This window comes from Aspergillus brunneoviolaceus (assembly GCF_003184695.1).
Source record: "Aspergillus brunneoviolaceus CBS 621.78 unplaced genomic scaffold BO95scaffold_74, whole genome shotgun sequence".
In the NCBI taxonomy this organism is placed as follows: Eukaryota; Fungi; Ascomycota; class Eurotiomycetes; order Eurotiales; family Aspergillaceae; genus Aspergillus; species Aspergillus brunneoviolaceus.
In genome coordinates this window covers 144,281-158,930 of record NW_020290804.1, presented here as the reverse complement: position 1 = coordinate 158,930, position 14,650 = coordinate 144,281, and the positions used below count along the sequence as shown (strand labels likewise).

At 53.4% G+C, this 14,650-nt stretch overlaps 7 protein-coding genes across 7 annotated transcripts; 3 read left to right on the top strand and 4 right to left on the bottom strand.

The window, feature by feature from the left end:
• The first annotated feature begins 138 nt into the window (after nt 1-138).
• Nucleotides 139-885, top strand: BO95DRAFT_446647 (uncharacterized protein). Its single transcript, XM_025587437.1, has 2 exons — nt 139-800; nt 850-885. Exons 1-2 carry the CDS (start codon nt 395-397, stop codon nt 855-857), a joined length of 414 nt encoding a protein of 137 aa, XP_025438309.1. The 5' UTR covers nt 139-394; the 3' UTR covers nt 858-885.
• Nucleotides 870-1,916, top strand: BO95DRAFT_446642 (uncharacterized protein). The gene is made up of 2 exons (XM_025587436.1): nt 870-1,076; nt 1,154-1,916. The coding sequence occupies exons 1-2, from the start codon at nt 906-908 to the stop codon at nt 1,553-1,555; spliced, it is 573 nt and encodes a 190-aa protein (XP_025438308.1). The 5' UTR covers nt 870-905; the 3' UTR covers nt 1,556-1,916.
• A 259-nt stretch (nt 1,917-2,175) lies between these two features.
• Nucleotides 2,176-3,253, bottom strand: BO95DRAFT_446640 (uncharacterized protein). Its single transcript, XM_025587435.1, has 3 exons — nt 3,076-3,253; nt 2,623-2,992; nt 2,176-2,552 (listed from the first exon to the last, which is right to left on the bottom strand). The coding sequence occupies exons 2-3, from the start codon at nt 2,787-2,789 to the stop codon at nt 2,432-2,434; spliced, it is 288 nt and encodes a 95-aa protein (XP_025438307.1). The 5' UTR covers nt 2,790-2,992; nt 3,076-3,253; the 3' UTR covers nt 2,176-2,431.
• Nucleotides 3,254-3,704: 451 nt separating this feature from the next.
• On the bottom strand, nt 3,705-5,031 carry BO95DRAFT_372297 (arabinan endo-1,5-alpha-L-arabinosidase; the record flags this gene model as incomplete). The annotated part of the gene is made up of 4 exons (XM_025582994.1): nt 3,705-3,843; nt 4,018-4,103; nt 4,189-4,665; nt 4,774-5,031. The coding sequence occupies 4 exons, from the start codon at nt 5,029-5,031 to the stop codon at nt 3,705-3,707; spliced, it is 960 nt and encodes a 319-aa protein (XP_025438306.1).
• Nucleotides 5,032-9,347: 4,316 nt separating this feature from the next.
• Nucleotides 9,348-10,318, bottom strand: BO95DRAFT_257306 (putative peroxidase). The gene has a single exon (XM_025581485.1). The coding sequence runs from the start codon at nt 10,203-10,205 to the stop codon at nt 9,465-9,467; it is 741 nt and encodes a 246-aa protein (XP_025438305.1). The 5' UTR covers nt 10,206-10,318; the 3' UTR covers nt 9,348-9,464.
• A 341-nt stretch (nt 10,319-10,659) lies between these two features.
• Nucleotides 10,660-11,887, bottom strand: BO95DRAFT_257304 (alpha/beta fold hydrolase). Its single transcript, XM_025581484.1, has 2 exons — nt 11,607-11,887; nt 10,660-11,541 (listed from the first exon to the last, which is right to left on the bottom strand). The coding sequence occupies exons 1-2, from the start codon at nt 11,772-11,774 to the stop codon at nt 10,705-10,707; spliced, it is 1,005 nt and encodes a 334-aa protein (XP_025438304.1). The 5' UTR covers nt 11,775-11,887; the 3' UTR covers nt 10,660-10,704.
• A 942-nt stretch (nt 11,888-12,829) lies between these two features.
• On the top strand, nt 12,830-14,430 carry BO95DRAFT_456347 (uncharacterized protein; the record flags this gene model as incomplete). The annotated part of the gene is made up of 4 exons (XM_025588395.1): nt 12,830-12,990; nt 13,012-13,207; nt 13,364-13,486; nt 13,543-14,430. 4 exons carry the CDS (start codon nt 12,830-12,832, stop codon nt 14,428-14,430), a joined length of 1,368 nt encoding a protein of 455 aa, XP_025438303.1.
• Between the last annotated feature and the right edge of the window lie 220 nt (nt 14,431-14,650).

Here is a 14,650-nt window from a genome sequence, read left to right as displayed (position 1 = left end):
GATCGCTGGGTGGACTAGACTGCGTTGGGGCTAGACTCCGGGTCGGTGAGATCATCGAGGTCGCTTGCCAGTTGTTGCTGTCCTGAACTCGTATAACCCATTCATCTACAATGTCTAGTGTCCAGGAGAAGTGTCATCGATTAGGGTTCACGGACGAGTAGCTCGAATCTCGGATGCAGCAGAACGGTACCCAATGATCCCGATACTTCCCCGCAGTGCTCTTCGTATCCCGATCCCAAACAATGCAGCCCATGCATCATCACCACCTACTTAACTCCGTATAAAAGTGTAGCCATCGACTCCATACATCATTTACACCCGTATAACTCCAACCACTCCCTCCAACTAAACAACAACACCCATAACCAACCACAGACCCATAACCCCTGGGAAAATGCGCATCCTCATAGCCCCCGCCTCCCCGCAAACCGCCCAAGCAACCATCACCGCCCTCCTCGCCCACCCAGACACCAACTACATCCGCGGCCTGTACCGCAACTTCCATCGCGTGCCCCCAGCCCTCCAGAACCACCCGCACTTCGACCCCTACCCGGGCGACCTGACCGTGCCCGCGACGCTGAACTTCCACGGCTTCGACACCGTCTTCTTCGTGCTGCCGCCGTGCCTGGACGGCCGCACGCCGCTCGACGAGTGGGCCACGACCGTGTCCACGAACATCCGGCTGGCGATCCAGCGCTCCGGCACCGTGCGGCGGCTGGTGCTGCTGTCGAGCTTGGGGGCGGAGATCGGGGCGGGCACGGTGCGTTTCCCCTTTCCTTTGCTTGCCTCTCATCCTGGTGCTGTTTTGTGGTCAGCTTGGAGGGTGGATTGAGGATTGAATAGAGCTACCCAGCTAACGGAGCCTACGATCCTTGAATGGATGGGGAGGGAGGCAGGGCGAAATCATGACGAACCATATCTCGGAGGTGATCCTGCGCGACGCCGCGGCCGAGGTGACGATCATGCGGTGCGCGTACTTCATGGAGAACTGGGCGACGGCGGTGCAGGAGGTGCGGCACAAGGACCATCCGTTTCTGGAGACGGTGATCACGCCGGTGGAGTTTGAGGTGCCCATGGCAAGGTCCCCTCCTTTCCATTCTGATGCTAAAAAAGGAAGGTAGGGGCAGGCAGGGTGCTAACGCCCGGAAACCAGGTCGCGGTCAAAGACATCGGCTACCACAGCGCGAAATGCATTCTGTCCACCGAGACGGACCGGGCAGGATCATCGCCGTATGTGTTCGAGCTGCACGGGCCGCGCGAATATTCGTCCGTCGATGTGCAGCGGGCATTCGCCAAGGTGCTGGGCCGCGAGGTGGAGCTGCGCCCCGTCGCGAAGGAGGATCTGACGGAGTACTTCGGGCGGTTCTTGCCGGAGACTGCCGTCGGGCCGTTCGTGGAGATGACGCTGAGTTTCCTGCCGGGGGGCGTGATGCATAAGCAGTATGAGCAGAGACACGATGTGCGGGTGGTGCGGGGGGAGGTCGAGCTGGAGGAGGTCGTTGCGGGGCTGTTGGGCGAGGAGGGGAGGAAGTATTTTGATGATGTGCGGTTGTAGGGTTTTGACGGCGGCGGAAAATGGCTGGCGTATGGTTTGATGGTTGTTTTGTGATGGTTTATGCTGGACTCGCGTCTCTGAGACTGGGCGAGGAGATGAGTTTGTCTGAGTGCTATCCTGTACTGTACTTATTTCCGTGGCGCGATTGGCCCTACCCCTTTCCTTGCTTTGGTTCTTATGCTCTGTCTGTCCCTGTAGTATATCTGCTAGCTAGTCGTGGGATCAGAGTCGGAATGCTTCTCATTCAGAGCTAGAGCACGGAAACTTGATGTCTTGTTGTTTTCTCTTCGAGAACATGGGTAAATAGGGCTTTCTAGAAGTTATCCTATGATTCAACAAAAGCTTGACTGTTGGCCGCTGTACATCTTCGATGCAGGGCCAATCATCGCTGGGCGTCTTCTGCTATGTGGGTTATATAGTACACACATCACACGGAACAACCTAAGTGATAAGGATAGGGGATGCTAGACACTAGCTACGGTAAGTGATGGCATCAACAAGGCCCCATGACCAACACTACAACACCACATATAATCCCATATCATGTGATCGGGTTTCCGAATCAACCAATTCCATCAAGCTAGAATCGGAGTGCTCAACTAAACGCCCCTATAAAACAACAAGACCCCCCCCAAACCAACCCACATCCGACTAGCACAAACCCTCACTGTACCTGATTATTTAATACTGGACTGTAACTACGTCCAGTACACCCAGCACAATCTGACCCGTCAGATCATTCCCGAGTCTGTCTGCCCTTGCATCCAGTAACGTTACTGCACCCGAAAGTTTCCATCACACAAAGAACAACAGGGGTTGGTGTTGGGGGGGCTGCTACCACTTGCAAACAATGAACGAAAGTAAAACCGTAAACCTCTAATGCAAAGTCTTCCTCTCGCAGCAAACGCTCATATAGTCCCTTCTTGATGCCATCCCGCGATCTCGAAATCCGAAACGGGAGATCTGAAGCATCCAGTCTGGAATCTTACCATCTAGAGTGAGTCAAGTCTAGAGTCAAGCCCAGAGCTAAGTCTAAAGTCAAGCTCAGAGCTAAGTCTAAAGTCAAGCCCAGTCTCGTCCAGAACCGAGAATCAGACTCGAGCTTCACTAAAACAAAGGCACAACCCCTAAAGAACCACCAAGTAAAAGTCCAGCCCACCCCTGAAATCGCACTTCCCAAAGGGCAGGGAGGGGGGATGGAAAATGCACTCCCGGATTTTGGGTCTGAGTCCATGGTTGCATACCGCGTCGCGGGCCGCGGCATACATACCATACCATACCTATCCATATCCAGGGGAATGCGCAGCAGCAGCAGCAGCAGATATTCAGGTACGGAGCGGCTAGGCAGGGTGCGGAAAAGGCTACCTACGCTACGCTACATCATCAAGAATTTTTGGGAGATTAGTGTCTCATCTGTCTGGGTTGTTTGTATTTGCTGTCAGTATTTCTTTGTTTGCTGGATGTTTGGTCCGGGCTGATCTACTTGTCCGGATTGGAATCATGACTAACCTCACTCCCAGTCGTCCTCCCTACTGGTAGGGTTGATTTTTTTTGGTTCCCCAGGCATAACGGTTTGCCGGTTCGCCCCTTTCGTGGGACTTGTATGGGGTATTTTGCTATTGCTATTGCTCGACTCATCCTGTGCCCTCTTCTTACTCACAGAATGACTTCACCAATCCAATAAAAAATCTATTCTGGAAGACCGGGACAACGGTATGACATGCATGCAACCATATATGCGAAATATATTCACTCGAACCGGGGTACTAAAATTATACCAAAATATATGCAGAAATTGAAGAAGAAAAAGGAAAAGTGTAACCCCCCCCCCACCCCCTCGTCTCCTCATACCCACACCCCGGGGAAGATTCCACTCTAATCCCATGGGGAAATCCAGCCAACAAGCGCCGTCGTCCGTTCGCAATCGAGACCGAAATTCTTGTTTCGAAGGTCAAAACGTCATGACGATTATTTTCCCAATTCGGAAGGCAGTGACCTGCTCCCTCACCAGTGAACTTGTGTAAGGTTTTGTTGATTGATCTCGAAAGGTCGCCTCTCGCCGACCCACCCTCCCCATGGGTGCAAGGCAACAACAATGCAAGCAAGCAAGCAAGGGTATACGTATACTGTGTCGGATGAGCCTGTAAATTCAGGCAACGGTCGGCCACCCGTCCACCCAGGTTAGGGTGTTCCAGCCGAACTGGTACTGCGAGGTGTCCAGGCCGATGTTGGGGTTGGCGTAGTGGTAGTACAGCACGATGCCGTGGTTGGTGGTGTTGACGATGCCCCTTGAAGTGCACCTCCGGTTAGTATGTGTTCGTTCACATGGTAATGCAATCATGATGTATGGGTGCCATTGTGGATATGGGGTGGGCTGGGGTGGGGTGGAGGATGTGGGGAATAGGCTTCGGATCGGATCTCGGAGGCCGCGGGGGAAAGACAAAAAGAAAAGGGAAGCTCACTGTCCACCGGGTCCGTAGACGTAGTCATGACTGGCGAGGACGGTGGTTCCACCGCTGTTAGTGCATGCGACGCCGCTCTTGTCGACCTGTTTTGGGCGGTGTTAGCAATTGCCTGAGTCTTCATGACCTCACGGAACGATCGGGCCCAAAGAGAAAGAGTAGTGAACGTACAAAGTTGCCCGTCCCCGTCTTTGACCGGCAAACGACGACGCGGTACTCGAGCCCCTGTGCCGGGAGCCCGCTGGTGTAGCCCTGCGCCTGACCACTGGAGAAGGTGAGGTAGTAGTAGCCCCCGTACTCGAAGAGGTACGACGCCTCGATGGCGTGGTTGCCCGAGGCATTGTAGGCCAGGTTGGTCGGGGTGGAGGAGCTGATCTGCAGCGAGCTGGTCATGGGCGCCTGGTAGAGGCCGTGCCAGTACGAGCCCCATTGCAGGTACCCGGTGCCGCCGATGGAGACCCAGTTGGCGTCGATCGCGTTGTACGTGTTGGCCGACGACGAGGTCAGCCCGATGGTGCCGTGGTCCGTCCACGAGCCCGCCTCCAGCGTCGTCGAGGTGGCCACCCCGATCGTCGAGCTTTGGCTGCCCAGCGTGGAGCTGGCATAGTACAGGTAGTAGGTTCCACTGTCGTAGTGCACGTCCGGGGCCTGGAGTTACATCTGGTGAGTCGAGGAATGTTTGACTTAGGGCTACCCGACGGGAAGGGAGAAGGGGGGAAAACCCGTAGTAGGGTTATCGAGGGACTATTGTCTTACCCAGAGGTTGGATGCATTCCCCACTGTCACCGATGAACCATTGGGCAGCACGTACCCCAAATCGGTCCAGGGCCCGGTGATGGCGCTGGCGGACGAGATCAAGATCCCCAGTCCGGTGGAAAAGCGAAAGAACTTGCCGTCCGTCTTGCGGCGGATGACATTAGGGTCGTGAGCCCAGCAGGACCCCGAGCAGGCTCCCGGGTCTGAATAGGCATTCACCAAGGCTGTGAACAGCAGAAGGAGAACGTAGGGAAGCATGATGATGGACCCAAGAAGAGTCGTGTTAGGCAGAAAAAGAGGAAAAGACGAAGAAGAAAACAAGGGACGGGCCTGCTTTCCTAACCATTCAAGCCTCTATCATCTGGTCGAGCAGATGGCCCTTTTTATGTACCATTGGGAAGTTCGGCGTGCATGCATGCTTCAACGATGTCACCCTTCTGACAATTTTTACTTTCTTGGTTTTTTTTTTTTTTCCTTTCTGATTTAGTTTCTTGTCATCCTGTCTGCTGCAGAAAGTGGCCTGGCAGCTGAGCTTACGCATGCATTGACCTTTCGTCATTCTCGGACTGAACTACTCTGTCAAGGTCGAGGAAGATGCTAAGGCTAACAGTTTACTCCCTTGCTGCGCAGGCCGAGACCAATCATACCGGGTCCGAATAGTCTTAACTCTAGCAAAGGGCCTATGAACTAACGTTAGCTACCGTGCTCTGGTGGATCGCTCGGATTATAGAACGGAATTTCATGCTGGAAAGCGGGTCGTGGTAGGCTGTACAGCCCTTGGACTTGGACTTGGACTTGGACTTGGTCCATCGTCAGTATGATAATCAGGGTAATCGGAGATAACAACAGTGGCGGCCCAGGCTAAGTTTCCCTCTCTCCCTTTCCCCCTAGATTGGAGTAAGCGAGAAAAGCAAAAAAGACTCCGGGAAGCTTCACACTGCATAAACTATTGAAATAAGAAATGGAGGAGAAAAAGGTTAAGCGAAAGAAAAGCTACACAAGACTTTAGGTTAAGAGTGTTAGGCAGCTGATCGATCGGGTGGCCCTCCATCACATTGCTCTTTTCGGCCCGCATGATTCTTTTCCCCTGAGAGAAGGAGGGCTTGAAACTATAAGGCTTATACGGAGTAGAAAGGAGGGGTTGATTGACATTTTGTGGCTCGGTTGGTTGAGTACTGGACGTATAGGTATGCAAATTACCTTTGGGAAGAATACGGTCGGATTATCTTGCCTCATCGTCATCTTTGTTTGTTTGTTGTGGTTGCATAAGTTACTAAGCCAGTCGGTCTGGTTCTCCCCTTTCTTCTTCCTCTGTCTTCCCACTGGGCTGGCTGGGTTGCTTGCCTTGATGTGTTGACAAGCCGGCAGGGCCGTAGATACGTGTCAAGCCATGCAGGCGCGACAGTTGGTGCAGTTGGTGTAGACGAGGATTGATTGGATGCGTGGATACCGATGACGGGCTGTTTAGTGCCTGTTCAGTGACTGCTTAGTGTCCCCAAGTGTCCCCAGAGCCGTGTCTAGTGCGCGCCTCTTGCTGAGGTCTTTGGGTAAGCCATCGGGCGATCATCATTGGGGCAGACCCGCCAAATGGAGTCAAGCCGTCGCGTTGGATGTCTTGTCCTTGTTGCCATCTGCTTCGGGATGTCGTGATTGGGAATTAGATTGATCTCCATGATCTGCTGATTAACTGCTGGTCAGTGGGCTACGCCAAACCTCCATCCCGGACGGCGCGGACTTCAGAGCATACATACCGTCCGTACAGTACGTACCGTGTGGGGAATTTCCCCGATACCCAAGCAAACCAACCGTTCCTGACATTGGGATAGTCTTCGAGAAACGGTCAGCAGCAACGCACCAACAGTGAGGTGAGAGCGCCCTTGCATCTGGTCATGACATCTTGGGTACTTCTGCATCTTTGTGGTTACCAGTTTGGGGGGGCGATCGAAGGAAGGGGTTGCACAGCCTTGTTCACTGGACTTAGGTAATCCCATCGTTTCCCCTCATCTCATTCCTCCTTCGAACTCGGTCCAAGCCGTCGCCGAGAAATCGCCCAGAAACGCGGGATCGACTGAGACCATGATCATCTCACGAGGGCAAGATGGATTGTTGCTTGCTTGATGCTCTGCTTGCGTGCCGCAGTTGACCAGGTGATGGTGCGACCTGCGCTAGAGATGTCGTGACTAGTGTAGGTCATGATGCGGGGAAATATCTTGTGTACATACTGGTCTAAATGTTAGTATAGAAAGTAGCTTATGGATGGCTTAGGGCACAGACTGAAGATCTCCGAGGGGGCTGGCCTTGTGATTATGGTTGTTGACTTGCTGTCAGCCTGGTCTCGATGCGGTGAGCATAGCCATGGCTTATCGAGACTGCCGGGCAGGCCACCTGTGAATGACGTCTGTGAGCCTTGCTCTGACTTGTTCATCGTTGGGTGGAGACTGCGTTGGCAGGAGGATTATTCTCCGAACGCTCTGGATCCAGCGGATTCTCCGCTTTTGAGGGGAAACGGCAAGGAGAGAGCAATCAGTGGGTGTCGGTTGGATCGATCGACACAATCTATTGATGTTTATCCAGTCGCGATGACGAAATGTCTGCCGGGGGACTATATCCGAGTTGGAATAGCTAGGAAGGCTGAGAAAGGTAAGTGCACACAAATGGAGCAGATTAGATGGGATACCGATGTAAGAGTAGTTGAGATCGACCGCCTTGTAGGATTTGATAATTACTTGTGAATGTTACTCGTTCGGAAGGTACGGCGGCGACCTGCTCCAAAGCAATTGCTTCAAGCCTGTAGTAAACCCCCAATCAGATAGTATCACCTAAGTTAGGTACTGTAGATTTCTTGCTGTACTTTACCCAGGTACCCTGCTTAGCCGATGTAGATTACGTACTATGTTTATACTGGAGTAGATGTACAGTAGCCTACCACATCCATCATCCGCCAAAGCTAAGCTCTCCCTCATCCCAATGCACACAATCCACCCCCACCAAGACACAAGCAATCACCAAAACAATCAACCATCATAATCGACCCTCACAGCGATTCTCCGAAGCTTACTCGCAGCTTGTTCCGATCTATAAGATCAATCTCATGCATCCTGCAGGGGTAAAGCCCATTCCTCACCAATCCATCCGGGCAGTGATCGCAACTCGACGCGCGTACTCCATGCGGTGGCAACTGGCCACCACCTCCCCTGATGATCCCTCACCCAGCGCGTTCCTGCAGTAGTTTCTGAGCTCGGGGAATAAAGTGGTTCGATGAAGGGGGAAGGGGGAAAGGTGAGGCGTTGTTCCGCTGGTCGGTGTCTGTTCCTGCGTAATGGAGCTTCGGGACTGCGTGATAGTGGTGGAGAGGTATAATTATAGTAGCAGTCCTAGTCATACATACTGAAGGTTCTCTGTGAGGTACTCAAGCCAAGTGTACGGGGTTCGTGATGACGCGGTTGGTGCGACAGGTCACATTTGTCTACCGTGTAGGGGGTTCGTATGTTAGTACTGAGCAAACGAGGTGTTTGCTGCTGCTGTTGTTTGACTGTTGATGGCTTCACCCTGAAGTGGTATTGGTGCTCTGTCTATGATCGAGGAGAGTGGTATGCCATTGGTTTAAGTTGCTGTCATCCAGTTCTCTGGGAGTACAAAGTCTACTTATATCAGAAGGGGAATGCTTATTTCAACACTGGGCACATCATTGGCGAAACCCGCGGGTCTCAACCTGTGGAACCAAAGGAGCCTTTGCATGACTCGCCAGGCGATAGGCTCTTCTAGTGTATTGACTATACAAGCTGCATAATGAGTTCCTGTCCTGCGGCCATGCATCCCGTACCCACCGAGTCCACAGTAGAGACCTGCTCAGGCACCGACCTGGTAAGCTGCTTAGATATCTATCACAAGGGCGAATGCTGGATAATACAACTCACGGCTTGACAACCCGAGCATGCGATTACATTTAGGGTTCGAGCCAGAAGCATTTGAAGCTGGGTTCCAGGTACCCGGGAAGAACATGATTGGCTTTCTGTATTGTGGCATCGGTCTTTTGCAGCATCCTAAGTAATTACTCGCTAATGATAACTAAAGCACTTGGAGTATTTCTCAGGCTCAGTGAGAAAACTCACGAAGGAGGTGCTCCACTACCGTAAGTCGTAGGAGATACTGCAACGGAGATGACATGTTGATAAGATACCTCCCAACTCAAGCCATACACACCATCTGAACACGATATAGAAGCTTAAATAGGGACGTCACACAAGACAAGCGCTCGCCAAGCTGGCCGTGAACGCCGTAGACACACGAAGTACTCTTCAGGCTATACTAGTGATACTATACCTCTCAGCCGAGACTCCCATCCGGCCGGCCCGAAATCTGCTTTCAGATACGGTACTGCACGAACTTTCCTCGTCAATGCTGAGCAGTCGTCCCATCATGCAGTCCAGTCTGATATACCGACCACTTGCAGCCATAAGATAAGCAGCTCAGCCAACACACCCGCACGGGTCGGCTATACTTGCCAGGCGCTGAACCCTGAGGCGCAATCCATCCGAGCTTAACAGACAGACCTCTAGCCTCTCAGCACCACCACGTACCAAGACACCTGATCCCACACTCCCGGACTCGCCAACCCGGCTCTAGAACAACATCCTGACCTCCCACCTCCACCTCCCCACCCTCTCCCCTCCTCAACCTAACAACCCCCCTCAAAAAGGCCAGGCATACCTCGAAATCGCAAGAATGACCGCCGCAGCCTCGGGCAAAAACGCCTTGACCCACCGCCTCGGCCTCCACCCTTCCTCCAAGGGCAAGCGCTCCTCCCCAAACAGCGCCTGCAGATAGCTCTTCGGGATCCCCCTGCCCGCCCCCTCGCCGAACAAACACCGCAGCACGGCCAACTCCCCACAGGCGATGTAGTGCTCGCGGCGCCCGAATTTGAGGGAAGGGTTGCTCTTCAGCGATTCGGCGTACCGCACCTTCCGGTAGCGGCCGAGCTCGGGGACGCCGAAGCCGCCGCGCGGGGTGGAGCCGAGGAACTGCTCGTAGAGGGCGGGGTCGAGGGGGATGGGGTCGCCGAGGGCGCGGTCCTGGCGCGTGACGGAGACGTCGTGCTCGATGGCGTGCGGGCGGCCGACCTTGTCGAGGTGGAGCACCGGCTCCCCCGCGGCGTTGAGGTCGGTGGCGTCGCGGAGGCCGCCGATGGAGCCGTGCGGCCCAAACTCGGCGTCGTCGCTGTGGATCGTGAAGGCCCGCCACACCAGCAGCGCGGAGACGTCGGCGCCCAGCCCGATCGAGCCCAGCGCGGAGCGGAGCTGCGGCGCCGTGATGTTGCGGCCGTCGTGCGGCAGGCGGTGGTGGTTGGCCAGGCTGTTGAGCACCGGGCAGGGCGAGCGGGCATCGCTGGATGAGGCGGGCTCGTAGCTGTCGTCTTTGGGGTGGGGCGGCATGGTCTTTGGTTATGTGGTATACAACACTATGCTAAGGGTGTGGTGTGTAAATAAGTGAGGAGGTGAGGAGGTGAGGAGGTGAGGAGGGCGGGAACTTCTTCAGGAAACGGGGTTGGGTGTTGCTGTTGTTATATACTATATCCAGTGACTTTGTGGAATGAATGGAAGGAGAGGAGACTTGATGATTGGTGTTGAGGTAAGATGAGATGAGATGAGATGAGATGAGATGCAGTTGATGGGCACTGGGCAGCAGCTGACCGCTGGTGTGTCTGGTGTGGCTGGTCACGAGGGTTTCAGCTACGTGCAGTCAGTGCAGCTATACGAGTCGCCACCAGTCACTGCGACCTGTCTACTGCGTACTGTCCCGTATGTACCTTTGATTTCGGGACAAAGTTGTCAGCATTTCTAATTCATCATCAGAATATAATCTTAGTCTAATGTACAGTCGTTGATTCAGTCATGCAGGGAAATGGTGTATGCTCTTGCCCAAGATCATCCTCTAATTGCATCGGTTCACAATCTCTTCAATCAGCTCGTGCAGTTCGTCTTCTCGTTCCCAACCCAGCATGTGGCCACTCCCCTCAAAGGCCCTCCAGGTGATCCCATCACCGATCTCCTCGCGTAAGATCTCCCCGTGCCGAAACGTCAGCATCAAGTCCTTGGTGCCATGAGTCACGGCGATGCGGTCTCTGCCTACTCGATCCCCAAGGGTCTTCAGTTGCGCCGCTGACTTGTGATGGAAATAGCAGGCGACAATCTGCATCAAGAACCCCTTCTTGGTATACTCGTCGGTGTTGGCTCGCTTCCGAATCACGCCCGCAGCGAAGCGATCGCGCTTGGTCGGGAAATTCTTCGCGGGGTCCTCGTATTCAGTGTCGGGCTCCGCGAGGAACTCGTCGGCAAAAATGCTCTTCGCCAGCCGCTCCAGCTCCACGTCGATGTGGCGAGGGATGAACATGTTCGCCCGCTGCCGCAGGTTCTCCACAAACGGGCCTGTCCGCACCAGCCGCGGGGCCGTACATTTCAGCATCAGGCTCGCCAGGCGATCGGGGATAAGCATCGCGACCTCCTGGGCTATCATGCCGCCCATGCTAGCGCCAATAACATGGATGGATCGCTCGGGCGGACCGGCCAGATCGATCCATCCCAACGAGCTCACCAGGTCGACCACGTCCTGGGCCATTTCGGAGGTCGAGTAGTAGGAGACCGGCTTATCTGAAAGGCCGACGCCACGGTTGTCAAACACCAAGCAGGTGTACCGCGACCCGTGCTTGTGCCCAAAGTACCTGGTCTGGCGTCGCCAGTCCTTCAGGGTCCCGTTAAGGCCCATAATCCACTGTGCGGTCCGTGTCAGTGCCACCGTTGAACCCCGATGGGTTGAGAATCACACTTGAGACTTACGACGAGCTTCACTGGGCCAGTGCCGTGCATTTCATAGTGCAGATTGATCGGCCCTCCACGGCGGGTCTGGGCCACTGCTTGTTTCCCGGATGTTGTTGGGGTGAGTTCCCATTCGACTGTGGGGTACGCCGGATGCTTAACGAGCTCCTCTGCTGTGAGGGGTGCCATCGCTCCAAAGTTCTGATGAAGCGTAAAGTGCTCGATGGAGGTGTGCGGAATGTGGTGATTTACAAGGCAGAAAGAATGACGTGCCGGTGGAAATTATGTAGAGGCAATGAGGCAAGTGCGCACATGTCCTCATTGCTTGGCAATTGGCCGAGGCCTTGATTTGCCTCGCGGATCGGATCCACCTGAACCAGTTCCTGATATTCCATTCTGGGCCTGGTGCCTGTTTTTAAGTGCTGATGCCCGACTGCTTCTTTTTCGCTATCGCGATTACCACTTCATCTTGAAGTCCTGGATACCTGAGGGGCCATCTGTCCGGCAACTTTACTATGTCTCGTGATGGTAACACACGGATAGGTCTTGTGAGACCAATTCGTGCGCAACCCTTCCTCTGTTGACGGTCGCTCGATCCAGGTTTCATTGTTCAACAGATGTCGAATAGATTAAGCTGACTGCACCCCTGAGAGCTGACGACTGTCCCTGGGGTCAGAGCTCTCATTTGGTTCTCGACTGAACTTATCCCTCATTCTCATGTCGGATTAACCTTCAAGTGCGGGGAATCGACCGTCTTCATGAAAGAACAATGTGGCAGTCCGAAGCGAGAGCGCTCAGGTCCGGACTTTCAATTCACAATTGCAAAAGATTCCACTTGGTTTTAAAGATTCCGTGACATCGTGAGACTGGCACTTCGACCTCATAGGGGTCTTGGGCATGCAATCAAGCTCTCTCGAGCCAGAGCAAGTCAATCAAGGAAGCAATATGAGGCCGAAGGGAAAATGGACCGCGCTTTGGACTCAATTCCTGCTTCAGCACAAAGGATACACTTCGCATTGCTTTGCCGAGGATTCCGATGCCGACGGCTCAGTCGCTAACCGCTGAGAAAGCGCAAAGCGCGATAGATTTCCGAGCTCTCGAGAAGAGTATGCTGTGTACTTGAGAAGGGGCAAGGTGGCGATGTCAATGCAGAAGATGCTTTTGACTCAGGACAAGGCTCCAAATAGTGGGTAGGGCCAGATATTTAAACGGGACCAGAGAACGAAGCTTGAAGTTGTTAGAAAATGCTTGCACAATCGCACATCTCAGTAAAGCAATTCAAGATGGTCACTCAATACGGCATCCATCAGGTTTTTCTGGCTTCAACCATAAGTCCAGCAGACCCTGTGGCTCCGAAATCTGCCCAGAAGGAAGTACAGTATAAACAGAAGCAGACTTTCAACACGTACTTCGAGTCTCTCACTAGGTGTTGTCGGGGAAATGTGAACAACAACTCTCCAAACCCGCTCCTCTTACCTGAAAGACTTCAAAGGAGTGTAGCGAAGCTGCACGAGGCACTAGTCAGCGGACTTAGCAGCATCGTGGACACTTGGTGGACCAATGAACAGGCTACGTTTCCCCGAAGGATGCCACTGGAACCACATGAAGAAGATCTTTTACGCGTGAGACACTCATCAACTTGATCTTTGGCAACGGTGCTGACCTTCCCGCTTAGTGGTTGCATGAGCAGTCTGAAGCGAACAATCTGAGACCTTTCAGAAATTGTCAGGGACACTGGCGATCTCCTTCTTCCTTCGGATCACCCAGGTACTGTCAAGATCTGTGAGATCAACGCACGATACTCCATCAATGCACAGCTCCTTGCAGCCTATGGCTATCAGATATATGAGGAGATGGCGGCTGAAAGAGGCTGTGTCTTTGCAGGTGCAGACGCACGAAAGGTATGTAGAGAGCCTTCGTCCTTGTGAGCAACTATAGTGTTCTGACTATGACCCAGTTTATCAAAAGTCAGCTAGATATTTTCGATCCGAAGTACCCAATACATATCGTGCGCGACCAGTATCGAACGCCCTACATCGACATGTTCGTCTCCTTTGCTGAACAAAGCGGAAGAATTAGTGCCACTATAATCAAGTCAGCAGACCTTCGCTTGATAAAGAGTGACAACTCGCAGACTGGATATGACCTTTACTGCCTGTCTGACAAGGACTGTCCTGACATGGTCAGCACAGACGGTGAGCGTCTGGACCGTGTGTACCAAACCGGGCTTCATCTATTCCAGCATGAACTGCGCTCCATCCCGACAGACATCTTGCGACACCTTGCGCTGCACTGTGTCAATGATTTGAGAAGCGTTCTTCTCATTCATGACAAGCGGATCCTTGGGGTGCTGCTCCAAGAACTTGACAGCCTTGTCAGCAAGCAAGTCCTTACACCAGAGCAAGCAGCGATCCTTCGGCACGGCGTCGTACCTACCATAAACCCCGGGTCTCTGGAGCTGAGCATTTTGATCGACCAGCAGAGCCGATCCCTGATTCATAAAGATAAGTTCATCATCAAGCCGGTTCGGAGTGGTCGAGGGGACGAAATTCTGCTCGGGAGGGAGCTGTCCGTCTCCCAATGGGAAAGTCTTTTGCTTGATCTTCGTGACCCTGGGCTTGAACCAGGTCGCACCATGTATATCATCCAGCCACTGATCGAACAGCCATTGTTCGAGCTACTCGACCATCGTGGGGAGGTTCAATCCAGTCCCCTTGTAGGGTCTTGCCACCTGGCCAATGGCAGCTTCGCCGGCCTTGGATTCTGGAGAGCCGGCGGCACGAAGATCTGCAATCTCAACAGTGGAGGGTTCTGGATGCTGGGAGTGGTCGCTCGTCCAAATTAATTTGAATTGACGCGAAGAGGTCTTCATCCCTGGAGCAGGATCAGCTTCATGATATGGCTTGCGCGTTTGAAAAAGCCCTACACATCCTGATGTTGCTATCTGCGCTCGAAGAGAAAATAGTCAGTAGTGATAGTCTGTCATTCATAACAATTCAAAATTGCAAGCATCCTGTTTGGTGTTGTCTTATCTCGAAGTTCATGAAAAGTTGCAGAGGGAAGGA